Source organism: Myotis davidii, unplaced genomic scaffold (assembly GCF_000327345.1).
Source record: "Myotis davidii unplaced genomic scaffold, ASM32734v1 scaffold242, whole genome shotgun sequence".
In the NCBI taxonomy this organism is placed as follows: Eukaryota; Metazoa; Chordata; class Mammalia; order Chiroptera; family Vespertilionidae; genus Myotis; species Myotis davidii.
In genome coordinates this window covers 1,609,215-1,625,386 of record NW_006295821.1, presented here as the reverse complement: position 1 = coordinate 1,625,386, position 16,172 = coordinate 1,609,215, and the positions used below count along the sequence as shown (strand labels likewise).

Sequence of the window (16,172 nt, the reverse complement as noted above, 5' to 3'; positions counted from 1 at the left end):
AAAGAGACAATTCTTACGAATTCCAGAAACCAACAATATTTTCTTAAACATAGAAGGCAGTTGTGTGTGGCTACTGGGGACTAAAATTGACATTTTAATTTTACCTCACGGATGTGAATTCTGATGAATATTATTCTAGAATTCTTAATGTTAACTACTGAAATTTGGGCAGAGCAAATTACATTTATACAAAATAGTATTTTTAATTTTTAATATCAACTTGTTATTCAAATGTAACTCTAATGTGTACAGCTGGACTATTTTTAAATGATGCATTTCATTTTTGGAAGATATCACAAGCGAAGATGGTCCAGAAAGGTCTACTTCTTCAAGAATGTAAACACAAAAACAAAAGCTGCCACCTGAAAATTTTTTTAAATCTTAGTTTTTCCGAATTTGAAAAGATGAAGACCCAGAACGTAAGCAAACTTTATACAATGATCATTTCTACAGGTAAGTATGGACTTGCTCTCTGAAATCAAAGAATACAGAAATGAGAGGTTGATGCTTAAAATTAGAATAGAGTTGACAGTAAAGATTACTCCTTAGTGGATCACAGAATAAAAAAGAATAGTACATAGATTTTAAAAAATGGAATCTACAACCATAAATGCCAGCTCACCAACAAAAACTTGTGTAAGGAACATACCAACATTTTGAAGTCGCTAAAAAGACTAACATTCAAAATACACCCAATTCCTTTACTTTTCATTCAGAAACTTAACAGTAGACTGAATTTAGGCTAGAATAGCAGTTTACTGTTCTTCCAAGGAAATAGAACCTTAAAGAAAAATAAGCAACAAATTAGTGCCAATATCCAGAGATCCAGAGACCATAGAGATTGTAAGTGTTCAAGTGGGATTGTATGTCTTAATAAAAGACCTAGACATCACCACCCTACCTCCTCCCTTACCAAAAGTAGTCAAACACTTGCACATCACTTGATTGAGAAAGAGCCAACCAAATTTCCAAGTTGTGTCAGGCATTATCTTCAAAATTCAAAAGAAGAACTAGAGCCAACACATGCTATATACTCCCTATGCATGGACCAACCAAGTGAGAGAGAACAGTAACAAGTCAGACTGGTTCCTCACATTACTTTGGGGAGCCAGAAATTAGAATGATCCAAAAGGGAGGTCTACATACTCTATAAATGTATGGACAGATATCATGATCTGGGACATTTGATGACTGTGGAAGAATTGGGAGGTTATAGTTTTGGCCATATCCCTACAGTATTATAGGAAAAAGACATAAAGTATCCTTTCTCTACTTCTAGGGAGCTATAGAAGATTTCAACTATATTATTTCTCAAGTTACTAAGGACTGAATACTGGTATACACAACATATAGTTTACTTTAATAGACTTTATATTCCTCTGAAGCAAAACATCTGTTAACACCTGACATTGATACACAACAACCAAAACCACTATTCCCCTCTTCTGCCTCTAATGTTTTCCTTCCCATGTCCTCTCCTACTTACTTACATTCATTCCTCCATTCTCTACCCCTGTGGAATGTTTAACTCCCTAATTCTGCTCTCCTCACATTTAAAAACTTACAAGTGGCTGCTCAATCACAGAATGCACATTACAAAAATTGACAGGAAAGGAACATTAGGGATCATCTAATTTAGGGGGGGACACTTTTCTTTTTCTTTAAAGGGCTAGAAAATATTTTAGGTCTTAGAAGCCACAGACTCACTCACAACTACTCTGTCATTTTAGCCTGAAAGCAAGCCTCAGACAATATATAAACAACTGAGCTTAAGTGTGTATTAGCAAACCTTTATTTATATTGAAACTAGAATTTCATATAATTTTATGAATCAAAATATTATTATTCTTTTGTTTTTTGATCAACCATTTAAATATGTAAAAATCATTCTTAGTTTATGGGCCATTCAAAAATAATCAGCAGGCTGGATGTGTTAACAAACTAATCCTCTCTATTCTTAATAACTGTCTATGGCAGTGGTTCTCAACCTGTAGGTCGTGACCCCTTTGGCAGTCGAACGACCCTTTCACAGGGGTTGCCTAAGACCATTCTGCATATCAGATATTTACATTACGATTCATAGCAGTAGCAACATTACAGTTATGAAGTAGCAACGAAAATAATTTTATGGTTGGGTCACAACATGAGGAACTGTATTTAAAGGGCCAGAAGGTTGAGAACCACTGGTCTATGGGTTCCTGAAAAAAATCTTCCTAGTAAAGACTTTTTCTATTTTATGCACTATTCAATTCAAACAAAAGGAAACCTGTATTTATAGGTCTTAATTCCTCAAACCACTTTTTAATGTTAAATAAAGTAGAGAGGACTTTCATATGAACTATAGAGGCTGAAAATCACATGGGTTTCCAAATAAAAACTGGAATAATCATTACATGGTACCATTCTCAAAACACTTTAATGTTTAACAAAAGCAGCTCAGGTCTTTAAATTCTTTTTTCATATAAGCTGTCTTATTTGCTAATAAGCATGTCTCAAATGTTGTTTTAAAATTTTGTCTTAAGGGCAGAATCACTAATTCTGGTTATATATCATCAATTTATTAACCCTTCAAACTCTATTTATAGTGTTCCAAGTTTAAGTAGGTATTAAACCTAAGCTATCCCATTATTTTCCTAAAACTCAATGGGAGTTGGGCACATGAATGTGGCTTAAGATTGACAGGTTCTATAACAACTTCACATAAAATGTGGTACTTTGTTCTTTTAGAGTACTTTTTAAGCAGTCAAGCTTTCACCTTTCAATCAATCCATAGTGTTCACTGTGGTGTGATAGGCCACACTGCACTAACAGCTGGCCACTCCTATGAACCTCAAGTGAGGTACTGATAAAGACAAAAGTTAATCTGAACTGCAGTCTTTACAGTATCTGGAAGAAAATCTTCAAAATTATTCTCTAAAACTTTATTTTGCATGAAAATATTTAATATAGACATTGAACTAAATCTTTTTAAATTTGGCACCTTTAGTTTGATGCACTTGGGCACAGAGACTACACCTAGTCTAAAATTTTTCTTTGTCTATTTCTGAAAACAAGAGGAACCACATGGGACCAAGTTGTTCTATAGCTCTAGTTGACCCTCTACGATCCTAATATCCACTTTAAAAATCTTTGAAAATGAGGAAAGATTTAAAGAAATCAGGTATTCATCAACTTGATGTTCAAATCGGGTCTAGTTTGTTGAAGTACATGAAAATTGACATTATCAGATTTTCAGGCTGGTAAGATCAATTTGCTACTACTTATTATGGAAGTGATCTGTAGGTTCTAGTTCCTGTAACGGTCAACATGAAACACCATCTTTAGGCAGACCACCCATTTTCTCCAATGGTTCTTAGTATTCTTTCAAAATTGGAATATGAAAACATGGAAAGACATAGACTAGCCTGTAGTATGAATTATTTGCTCTGCTAAATAACTGGAAAAATCAAACTGGTATTTTTTTAAACTTTGCTAAAGTTAAAAACATGCTTATATAGTCTACTAGAGGCCCGATGCACGAAATTTGTGCACGGTAGGGTCCCTAGGCCTGGCTGGCAATCAGGGCCGATCTGTAGGGTGACTGGTGGCCTGGTGCCACACACTCGCCTGCCTTGGCCTGGTGCCACCCATTCGCCTGCCTGCCCCCTGCCACCACCGCCTGTTGCCTCCCTCTTCAGAGCAACCAGCTGACCTGGGGCCTGTGGGCTGGGGGCAGCTCCTGTGCTAAGTGTCTGCCCCCTGGTGGTCAGTGTCATAGCAACCAGTTCTGCAGGTCGTTCCACCGTTTGGTCGATTTGACTATTAGGCTTTTATTATATAGGATTTTCTGTAATAAAATTCTTGAATAGAATATTAAATTTATTATACCTAAGAATGTCTCTTCAAAGAACTTTAAAACAAATTCCACTCTACTGCTAGCCAATCCCTCATCTATTTTCCACTTATAGTGTCACATAATTAGGATACATGAGAAGCCATTCTAGTAACAGTTTTTATTTTTAATTTGAAAAACCACGGATCAGGAAATACCTGAAATATAGATTTTAGAATCTGAGTTGTCACATCACCTTCAGGATGTTTTCTTTTTGTTAATGCCATGTGACAATAAAAGATAACCACAGTTTTTATATAAATAATATTTCTGTTAAAATTCTGATCTCAACTTAACTATTGTTAGTTACAAATAAAAAGGTAGATATCATAAATTAGGGTAAGCAAAGCATGCAAATCTAAAGAATCTATATCTGAATTCCTAGATTAGCATTAAAACCAATCACCGCAACAAATACCTCAACAGTATGCCTCGTGTGGAGAAAGGAAGCCATACTGAACATTCAATGCCACAACTGTAAGGTTTTCGGAGAAGCACCTGTGGCAGTTTCAGCAGTTTCTATATGGAATGCTCCCCCTTTCTAGGATTACTTGAAAAAATCAATTCAATTCGAATTACGTAGCTGTAAAACATTGACATGTGTAGTTTTTACAGATTCAGAATCTTCTGTGTGATTTAAAACGGGCAATGGTTCATAAAACAGGAAACTTAAATAATAAGGGATCACATATTTGCAGGCAACATTTGGATTAAAAATACATATACATACATGAAGTGCAGAAGCACACTTATTGAGCATAAGCCATTATCATGTGACCTCCTTGACCAAAAGCTATTGCTCTAAAACACTGCCTCCTCAATCACTTCTAATAATTTTTAGCATGAAGCCAATTTATAATTATGTCAATATTTCAACAAAATTTAATAGTATGGACTAAAAACCATTAACTCACGATTCTGGTTACTTTAAAATTTGGTATGCTGTATCTCAAATACATTAGTAACTATTCCTAGATGGAAATAAGCAAATACATGGAATCATTAAAAAAAAAAATTAAAAACATTACTAAATGTCCATTTGTACAAACAAAACATTAGCAAACATCATGAGATTTCTTCAGTAAAAGAAAAATGTATATTTTTAACCCTTTGGTATCCAAATTCTTAATAATCATGAAAACTTTCTTAAATATATTCTTTAGGTAACGGTAGGGAGACACTATTTTTTAAAGTTTCTATCTTTAAAAATTTGGTGCCAAGTTTTCATTTTAAGTTCAACACTGATGAAGATAGTTTTACATTGCAAATGAACCCCAATTATGTTTGCATACATTAAAATATAATACACTGATGAAATATTTAACATGCTCCTACTATATTTTAGCAAAGGTAAAATATATTTGGATTTAGAAATCATTGGTTTTATTTGAAAACATTCTTTGTAAAAGCTGTGGTTAAATAAATATTAAAACCTACATATTACTCAAGCATGAAAAATAAAATTCTGAACTAAATTTGTCAACAACTCTATAATACTGCCCAGTCCAACATCTGCTCCTGCCCAGGAGGCAGAACTTTGATAGCTATCTCAGCAAGTTAATTCCTCCATCTTGCGCGTAACACTTTAATAAAAGAAAAAAAAAAAGACCCAGGAAATAGTAAGATCAGACAAGTTTGCCATAATAACAATTAACTCACAAATTTCAAAGTAAACCTGGGTTATTTTGCCAAGGGCAAAAGTTGCAAACAAACTTCTTGCACTATTATTAAAAATATGCTTATCACATGACTTGCCCTAATAAAAATTTTGCTTCCAGAGAGGGGCTCTATAGATAAACAAATAAAGGTGGGTCATAAATATGGCCACCAATTATGAACCAAACTAAACTAACTTCATGTCAATGAAAAATTCCTAAAAGTTCAGCAACATACTTTTTTGGGGGCAACATTAAAAAAAAGTCTGTTAAGATCACTTTTGTTATTATAGGCAACTGTGCCTGATTTCTAAATTAGGCAAGATTTTTTTAGAGTGAGTCACTGAGCTTGTTTATATAAGGCTATAGAAGCTTCTCCAGCTAAGTTCTTCTAGGGATCACACTAATTAAATTAAAATATATGTAAGCTCATTTGAAGATCTGGTTGCAACAGAATCAATGGATTCTACAGAAAGCTTTAAGACTCTGTCATACCTAAACACTGCCACCTATATAATGTAGTATTAAAATGGACTAGCAAATTTGCCTGAGATGCAAGCAATTCTGCAGTCAAATGCTCTACCACTGAGCTATACCCCCAAGTAATTCTGGATTTACCCTAACTCCTGCTAACTACCTCCACCACCACCCCTTTTCACTCCAAGGCATTAAAAAAGCTACTTTAATATCTGGTTGATATGGGATCATTCTCAACTTCAATCTCACAAGAAAATAAATACAAAGTAACCAAAATTAATTGGTACAAAAACACTAAAAGTAAAAATAATACAAGACTCAAAATCTGCACTTTACATTGTTAGTAGTAAAGAGGTCTGCTTCATTATCAGCAGATAGTGTTTTCAAGCATCTTTTTTTGAAATCACATTAACACAACTTATATTGTTACTAATTTGTTCACAAAAGAACGAGGCAACAACTTTTCCATGTCAGTACATGCCTTTCTTCCACTCAAAAATCCTAAGTGTGGAGTAGGCAGCATTCAAATATTAGCTGCAATGAAAAACCGAACTGCCATACAAGCAAAATTAAGGATGACAAACTTAATGAAACCCCCATACTTATCATACTTGAGAAAAAAATGAGAATGAGAAGCATTTGTAGAGGTGTAGATCATTTAAGGTACACAAACATTTAGTCTGGTCATAGAACTGATGTAAACTTGAGTATTTTTATTTTTAGATCTGAACAATAAATTGCAAATAATGACCATCATATATGATAAGTAGAAACAAAACCTCACATGAAAAAGAAAACTTGGCACCAAAACTCAAGATGTAAAATAAGAGAATAAAAAGAAACTCCATCAATATACTCACGTGTGGTGCTAGAAAATGTAATACGGTGCACAGCAGTTGACATGCGTTATCTTACAGATGCAGCCTACATTGACAAGTTAGTTACATAACAAAGCATTCTAGCCACAGATGTGTGGAATAGCTGCCCTCACCACTATCTACCCAATGACCAAAAAGCAGCAACTTAAGACTTTGGCCACTTTATGCAGCTGATATATAAAAAGCAAAGTAGAAATTAAAAACAAAATTATTAAATCCCACCAAGTGTTATAAAATAATGATATGAGATAATTTTTAATCTATTCAGGGGAAAAAATTATATTATCTCCTAAGCATTATGGCATGTAATATGAAGAATTAATAATCTGGCCTGTCCTAAACTGAAAAAAAAAGTAACTTCAAATAAATCGTGTGCCCCTTGATCTTAAAATAGAAAAAGGCATTTTATTTGCTAGAACTACACTTTTCCACATAAGCAGCATTATGCGAAACAAGTAAAATAGGTCTAAGTGTCATAATTTGGGGGAATCAAGCTATTACTTATTGGTAGACTAAAACTTAAAACTACAAAAATGTGCAGAAAAAGTATCAAAAAAGCAATTTACAATTTAGCTTATTGTCAAAACTGACATTTTTATCTAGATGTTAAAATTAAATAACCCCACATATAATTACAATAAATAATGAATACTGTGCTCTATCTCCAGGCCAAAGACTTATACTTTTAAAAATCGCTTTTGGCTAGGTGGTTCAGGCTAAATATTTCTTCTAAAAAATATCTGAAAGTTCAGTCAAGGGAAATCACCATAATGCAGGGTCTCGAGGGAATGGCTCTTATACTGAAAAACAGACTGGCACTTGAGGTCATGCTCAGTCACACTTGGTGGAAAAGAGACACTCGAGGGTCCTGTAACCAAGGACAGAATTGTAAATAAAATGATCTCATTTTTAAAAAGACACCTATTAAAAGGACATAGCAATAGATATTTACTGGCTTAAAGGATTAAGCTATCCATTAAAATGAATAAAACTAACATTTTAGTAATAAAATGTTCAGGACCAATTAAGAAAATTGTTTCGAAAATAAGTCATTAAAAAGATCAACCTCTAATTATTTCAATAAGTGACAATTAAGCAATCTAATCAATTATTTTATATGACTCTGTATTTTATAACCAAAGCTTGTTATTAAAGATAAGTTTTTAATCTAAATTCAGCTAAGAAAACTGCATATATATCTTTGCTTTTAAAGTAATCCATTGAGAATTAACTCAATGTTTTTAACATTGTATAATATGTATTTAATTGTTTTTACATTACCTTAAGTTATAACTACATATGAAAATAACAAGGTACCCTGAAAAATAACAGTTAAAATGCAAGTCATATTTATAAAACTAAATCACTACATAAATGACCCAAGCCCAACTAATGACTAACCTTAATACTAAATCAAACAGAAGCTAAGATACTAAAAGCCCAACAACAGCCCCTGGTATTAGACAGGTTTTGCATTAACCTATATTTTTGCTCTCCAGGGTATATTTTCAATATTTATTATAATACAGAGTCAAACAATGAAGTGGAAACCAAAGGGTTAAACTAAGTTATTAGTTTTGTGGGTTTTATTTCTCTCAAAGTCTAAAATTTCACATCGCCAATAGAATAAAGTGGCTTGTAATTAATTTTTATGAAATATTCAAGACACTCAAGATAAAACAAAAAAGCTGATATTATCATAGTTATTTTGGTTATTACAGCTCTATAGCTTACACTCAACATTTAAGGGTGAAAACCGCATCCATTTTGTTAATGCTGTGAACTGCAGAAGAAAAATTTTTATCATATAAATCTTTAAAAGTAAATACAAATGAATTTACTACCTAAAATAAAAGTATTAATGCCATGACTAGCTAATTAATGATTTACATACAAAATAACACTTAAAAATACACTCAAATATTTTGTTTTACCAAACTACAAATAAGCTAGTTGATGTAAACTGGGCCAAAACAAAGATATTCTAAAATGCCATCATATCAAAAACTCAGAGATTTTAAAGTCTTTAATGTAAATAGTTACATTTTACAAGGAGTTATAAAATCATCAAAAGTTATAATAGGCTTTAAAACATAATGTTCTCACATCTGCTAAAAGATGAAGAAATAAAAATTTAGAAAAGCTAATTGTCTGCAAGATTTTTTTGAGCCAACAGGCCTGAAAAATATTTTAATCCAATCCAAGGCCTTTGTTTCCAAATTACTACTTGGCAAAGAAAAGTTTGAAGACTTGCCCATGGTGATATTGTTAGTGGCAAAATTAATGATGCTAGGTTCCAAATTTAATCAGTTAACTGTTCTGCACCTTCTGTTGGTCAACTTAACCCACACAATTTTGCTCACCAAAACCAACTGATCTAAAAAGCAAAATTATATTACTAACATTAAAAACAAAGTTCAGGACTTTGCTTGCTCTAAATACTGTTTCTAAACACAACACCCTTAGCTACATCTTGGCTGGGAAGAATAAACAAAGTCACTTACTCGATGTGAGCCCCGTTAGCTACCAGGGCACTGATGCAGTCTAGGCTCCCAGAGCGAGCCGCTTTGTGAATGGGAGTCTCACCCTCACAGTCCTGGAGGGAAAAAAAAAAAAACACAAAAAAGGACACACACCAATATTCAGATCCAACAAGATTTCCACATTTTACACATATATAATACCTTAATCAATAAAGAGAAAATCATTTTTAAAAAAACAAAGTAAAATGCATTACGACTTCAAAAAAAAGATTTCCACATTTTAAAGTAAAATTAATCAACATGCACCATTTCATTCATCTTTGAAATGAAACAATATGGTAAGCCAAATTTGATGCACAACACAAAAAAATGTAGATGTGAAGAGAATATAAGAGCAACCCAGGGTAGGGGCACCCTTTGATCAAGAAAAAACAACAACCCTATGGGACCTGTACAGCAGTGATAGCATGTACACTCTAGATCAGTGGTTCACAATGTGGGCACATGCCCCAAGGCGGGCAATTTGATTTTTAAGGGGGGCAATTCGAGAATGAGTTATCAACAGCAAGTTTTTTGCATTTCTTATGCTTCTAGGGGCCTCATATACAATACATAAACATATACTGTAACATATTTATGCATTTCAGTTCTCTATTATGTTTTGAAACTTTATTTGCTATTTTTTCGTATCACTTCATATTATTATTTTTTAAACAATTTCTTAGTGATTTCTTCCTCAGTACTTCAACTGTCCTTTCATTTTTTTATTTTTCTCTTTCACAGATGCCATGTTCTTTGGAAGCTTGTTTAGACTAAGTTAATGGCCTTTTAGGCTTCCTCCACGTGAATAGTTCACTTTTTGCATAAGAATTATATGTCACAGGTGGGGGTGGGGGGATCAGGATTTTGGAGATGCTTAGGTGGGGCATGGCCAAAAAAAGGTTGGGCCAAGAAATATCACCAATATCTAACATCTAGTCTAGTTTACCCATATCTACCACAAGGCTAGCTTAATTCAAGACATCACCAGTTTCTCCTTTGCATTTTTTTTTTATCTTGAACTTGAATTTGGACTACACTGTAGAGCTGGGGTCACCAACCTTTCGGACCTCAAGGACCACCCGTTGGTGACCGCTGCTGTAGAGAACAGGGTTGAGGTCAGAGTCAAGAAATGATGGGAAGGGAGAACACAAGGGTCAAACATAGCCAGCTCGTATAGAACTCAGGCTGTTTGTGATGAGTAGAAAGGCTGTATTAGAATCAGATTTATGCTTCAGAAAACGATGCTGGAAGAGGTAGTGGAAGTGAGCTGACTCAGAGACACAATTCAACACTAATGTATTAATCCAAAAAAAGGATGAATTAGTTTACACTGCATGAATGGAAAAAATTTGAAACACAACTTGATTTATAGGTTCTCATGTAAATTAGAGGTAAAGAAAGATACAGAATAAGAGAAGTTGTTTCTACTAAAAAAACTGAGATAGGACTTTTTGACTGGGAAATTCCAAGTGGCTAAGCAGCAACCATTCCTGAATCAATAACACTTCAATGTCACTGGAAACGGAACTTGGCAGAAGACTACCACATAGTTAAGGGATAAAGATATAAAGCAGAAGAGGGGCAACTTTACAGTATCTGACACAGTATTTGGAAAATAGCTCATTCATAAATTCAGTCAATATTTGAGCTCCTCACCAACGCATATTAAATTACAGGGGGGAAAACTGAGGTGAGGGCGAAAATAAAAAAAAGAGTGGTACATTATTGTACAGAAAAATGTAATATGAAAGACCTGACAGTTTAGTGGAGTTTTGAAAAAGTGTGTACATGTATTTTAAGATATGTTCAAAAGTGATATAAAAGTACACAGAATAATCCCATTTTTCAAGAAACAGAGAAAACCATGTGGTCCTATAAGGAGCTAACAACTGAACTCAGATTTTTAAAAAACAAAAACATAACCCCTATCCTCCCCCAAAATGGGTAAGGGTGGGAGGGGTACATATTAAGGACACATAAAAATTTCAGATAGGTATTGCCAGAAAAAGTAGAACTGAGATTTAGATGAGGTTTTGCAAAAACAAACAAACAAACAACAACAAAACCCACAAAGCAAAACAACAAAAACTCTCAGGGAAAATAAAGTTTTGTTTTTAGAAAGCTACCTTTGGAACAAGAAGGAAAAGGATTTTTGCTACTATTTCCAGAAGATAGTGGGATAGTAACAGATGACAAGAGCAAAACTACCTGTTCTGTGTTACACAAGCAGAACATCATTAAACTGGGAAGGGCAGAATAAATACTACTTAAAGAAAACTGTAGCCAAGAGAGTAAGAGTAGAGAGCCATTTTAATGTTACTGATTTCAGCCCAGTCACATTTTAAAAACACCAAATAGTTTGTAGTGTGGTTCTGGGAGTATTGTTGGCAAACTCTTGAGTAATAAAGGAAAGCGGGAGAGGTTATTAGAAATCTGAAGACGGACAAGTCACCTTGAATTTTAATAAAGAAAACTCTTATTTCTAATCTAGGTACAAGAAACTATGGAAGCAACATCAAATACCAGCAACATTCTTGAAGGGGTATTAAAGAGATGACTTGCAAACACAAAAAATGGCACCCAGGGATAGTCAAGACAGACCAGCAATTTTTAACCAGTGCTGCAATAAGTTTTAAAACATGCAATACCTGACTATTTAGTCAGGGGCACTGACCTCTCTTCCCTTAGATTGTAAAAAAACCCACCACCAACAAAAAACAAACAGCCATCAGTGTAAATTAATCAAAATTATACCTTTTCTGGGTCAGATCGGCAAAAGAAATTTTTGGTGTGCTGCAGAATTTTAGCAATTAGTTTGCATGCCATGAAATGAAAAAGGTTAAAAATCGCTGCTATAGACTTACAAAAATAAATCACTTAAATACTAACTTCACTTCCTTTGTGTAAACTTAGAACACTGAGCCTCCAGACAGTACACCTAAGTTCTGGAAACTCCTTATGTTGACCTTAGAGATGGCAGAAGGTATTATCTACTGATGTTGAGAAAATGGCTAGTCATTAACATGCTAAAAGATTAGAACAAGAAGATGGGTTAAAACAAAATGTCAAGAAATACTATGCTAGGTTCAAAAAAGTTACACACACACACACACACACACACACGAACAAATAAAAGCCTAAGAAAAACCTGGACCTGGCTTTAAAATAGTTTATCTGGAAAGTGAAGAAAACTACCTCAAGATGGATCAACAGTGTGTTGGGGAAGCCAACAAAAGGGCTACTGGGACCTCAAGGATCCCTGGGTGCCTGTCATAGCAGTCCCACTGTTACCTAACAGAGCAAGGCAACATCTGAGATTCAGAACGAAGTTCAACATCAGACCACAGCCAACTGAGATCCTATCAGGAGCAATGCCAGGATGCTTAAGAAATCCAAGTGGCACCCTTGACATGGGAGGACCTGGGGATATTGAGCCACGTGAACAATTAAAACAAGTGAGGGTTGTAAGGAGAGAGAGGGATTTGGGGACTGGCCCTGGGAGAAAGTTTAGGAGAGATTTCCACACAGTGCTAACTAGAGCAGCTCAGAGGAAGGAGTGGGGGGCACAAACCTTTTACCTATGGAAAACAATGAGCTGCTAAAAACACTATACGAAAAGGGGGATTATTTCAGAAAGGACTGAAAGTAGCGTTAGGCAATTTCTTTAGCTGTAAATTAGACTCTATGTAACAATTTAATGGAAATTAACATGTAGAGTATTCTGTACTTAAATTCCATATTAATATTAAACATTAATTACTGCCATTTATGGATTGTCCATATGTTATTGATAAAAAGGTTGAGCCACAGACCAAGAATATTACTTGCCCAAGGCCAGAGAGATGAGGAAGCAGAGTGTGGAATCAAGGCTTAGTACCCGTCCTACTGGAATAAAGGGGGAGGAAAGAAGAATGCAGCACCAGGAATGAGACAAGTAGAGACAGGCAATGCCTACAGCAACAACAGTATACAGTTGCCAACTTATAACTCCTGAATAGGTGGATAAAGTAACAAAGTTGTCCAGCCAGTGTGGCTCAGTAGTTGAGCATTGACCCACACACCAGGTCACTGGTTTCATTCCCTTTGGGGCCCATGCCCAAGTTTCAGCTCCATCCCCAGTGGGAGCATGCAGGAAGCAGCCGATCCATTTTGTTTGATGTTTCTCTCTCATTGATATTTTCTTCTCTCTCCCTTCCTCTCTATCTAAAATTAATAAAAACATATTTAAAAATTATTTTAAAAAGTAACAAAGTGGCAAAGAAGTCTGTAATATATAAAGGCATCCTGTGTGGAGATATAAGTTCCAGTTGAGTAACAGAAATAGGTCTAAAATCCAGGGCTCTCCCTTTACTGTCCTCACTACTAAAAGTCTATTACGGAGAATAAATTACCCCTCTATTCCTCAAGTCCCCTCTCCCATCAATCCTTGTGTTAAATCACTGCTAAAATACTTTTCCTCAATTACTTGTTTTGTAGGTGGGTATCTGTGTTATCTTTAGGAGAGGGGCTTGCAACTACTTTATTTCTGGCTATCATCAAAGGACGAATCTTAGGAAAGACAAAAAAGAGGAAATAAAAGTTACTTTGCACAAAGTAGACCCTTGATGATTATTAGCAGTACGCCTAATTTTTGGAAACTCCTTATGTTGACCTTAGAGATGGCAGAGATATTATCTCCTAATCTTGAGAAAATGGCTAGTCTTTAACATGCCAAAAGATTAAAACCAGGAAAAGAATATAAAAATAGGATAAAGGAGAAGAAAAAAAGCCCATGGCACAAGTCCCTTAGACCAGTGGTTGGCAAACTGCAGCTCGAGAGCCACATGGGGCTCTTTGGCCCCTTGAGTGTGGCTCTTCCACAAAATAACGACTTCTGCGCGTGGGCCACGAAGTTTCAATTGCACTGTATGTGCGCACCAGCACGTGGTATTTTGTGGAAGAGCCACACTCAAGAGGCCAAAGAGCTGCACGTGGCTCGCTAGCCGGTTTGCCGACCACTGCCTTAGGAGTCCAACCTGGGGCAGGTGCTAAGACTGGGGATGCTCTAGTCAGACTATCTATGGAGTCTTTTACAACCACAAGCCTGTTTAAGAGAGTTCCCAATAAGCTAGGAACTCTTCTGATGGGTTCCTCCGCTCCCCCTCCCTCAACTCATGTGAAAAGAATACTGAAAACACACCATTAAAAAACCGGCATTCTGCCCAGTCGTCATGGCTCAGTGGTTGAGCATCAACCTATGAACCAGGAGGTCACGGGTTGGATTCTCGGTCAGGGCACATGCCGGGGTTGTGGGCCCAATCCCCAGTGGGGAATGTGTAGAAGGCAGCCAATCAGTGATTCTCATCATTGATGTTTCTCTTTTCCTTCCTCTCTAAAATCAATAAAAATATAGTTTTAAAAAAAACGCCCTAGCTGGCTTGGCTCAGTGGATGGAGCGTCGGCCTGCGGACTGAAGGGTCCCAGGTTCGATTCCGGCCAAGGGCACATACCTGGGTTGCAGGCTTGATCCCCAGTGTGGGGTATGCAGGAGGCAGCCAATCAATGATTCTCTCTCATCATTGATGTTTCTATTTCTCTCTCCTTCTCCCTTCCTCTCTGAAATCAATAAAGAAATATATTTAAAAAAAAAAAATCCCAGCGTTTTCATGTTTACGTTTGTATGCTTAAATACAAAACCTTTGCATCTGGTGTCCAGAAGTCACTTCTTAGTAACTATTTATCTCTGTCGTCATCACCCCCAACTTGTACCTGAAGCAACATTAACTCACACTGGTCATTCTGCTAAGGCTAACTTAATCACAGCTATTAAATATATTTTGCTAGTATGAATATGTTTGCATAATTATCCGTGGAAACAAGGCTAAGGTAGCTGTGAGCAGGGATGCCAGGAAAGCTGGGCTTAAGGCCAGACTCCTTCAGTCACAGCTGTAACCTTGGGCAAATCATTTGGGTCACCATGGATCACAGTAAATCATGTAACAGGTGAGAGTACTCTATAAACAGAAAGCACTGCTATGTGAAAGGCCTATTATCCACAAGTAATTCAATAAACATAAATTCCAATTAGCCCACAGGTAAAAATATCAAACGCTAATTAAGGCCTCAATTTAAAACTCAACACCATGTAATTATAACTAGAAAAAGAAAAGAAAACAAATTCCCTTACCCGTTTGTTAATGCTGGCTCCTGCTTGAATCAACCAGATCAGGCACTGAGGATGTCCCCCAAAAGCAGCAATGTGAGCTGGGGTCTGTGCATAACGTGTAGTGGAAACATCAAGTGTGGCTCCAGCTCTCACCAACTGCATCAAGCACTCCAACTTCGAAAGCAGTAGGAGAAATGAAACATGCATAAATGTTGGTGTACTATTAAATATTACACAACTAATCTAATTCTACAATGGAGATTAAGTGGCATTTGTTGCCAATTTTTTTTTCCTGTTTAAGGGAAGAAATTAAGTCGTTCCTTCCCAATGTTATAGAAATTTTAAAAGGCATTAAAAAATAAACATTTTTCTTCATAAAAAAAAAATTGGCAAATAAGCCCGGATGGCATGGATCAGTGGTTGAGCATTGACCTATGAACCAGGAGGTCATGGTTCGATTCCAGGTCAGGGCACATGCCTGGGATGCAGGCTCAATCCCCAGTAGGGGGCGTGCAGGAGGCAGCTAATCAACAATTCTCTCTCATCACTGATGTTTCTATTTATCTCCCTTAAAAAAATAAAAATAAATTGGCACATAGAAATATAAAGTAAAAAAGACTG

At 35.7% G+C, this 16,172-nt stretch overlaps 1 protein-coding gene across 3 annotated transcripts in view; it reads right to left on the bottom strand.

Annotated features, from left to right (window-relative positions):
• ANKRD10 (ankyrin repeat domain 10) overlaps nt 1-16,172 on the bottom strand; it is a 35,603-nt gene that overhangs the window by 16,086 nt on the left and 3,345 nt on the right. For all 3 annotated transcript variants that reach the window (XM_015568433.1, XM_006770691.2, XM_006770692.2), the window contains exons 2-3: nt 15,573-15,725; nt 9,386-9,477 (exon numbers count right to left, since the gene is read on the bottom strand). In XM_015568433.1, coding sequence (XP_015423919.1) covers nt 9,386-9,477; nt 15,573-15,725 — 245 coding nt within the window. The remainder of the gene's footprint in view (nt 1-9,385; nt 9,478-15,572; nt 15,726-16,172) is intronic.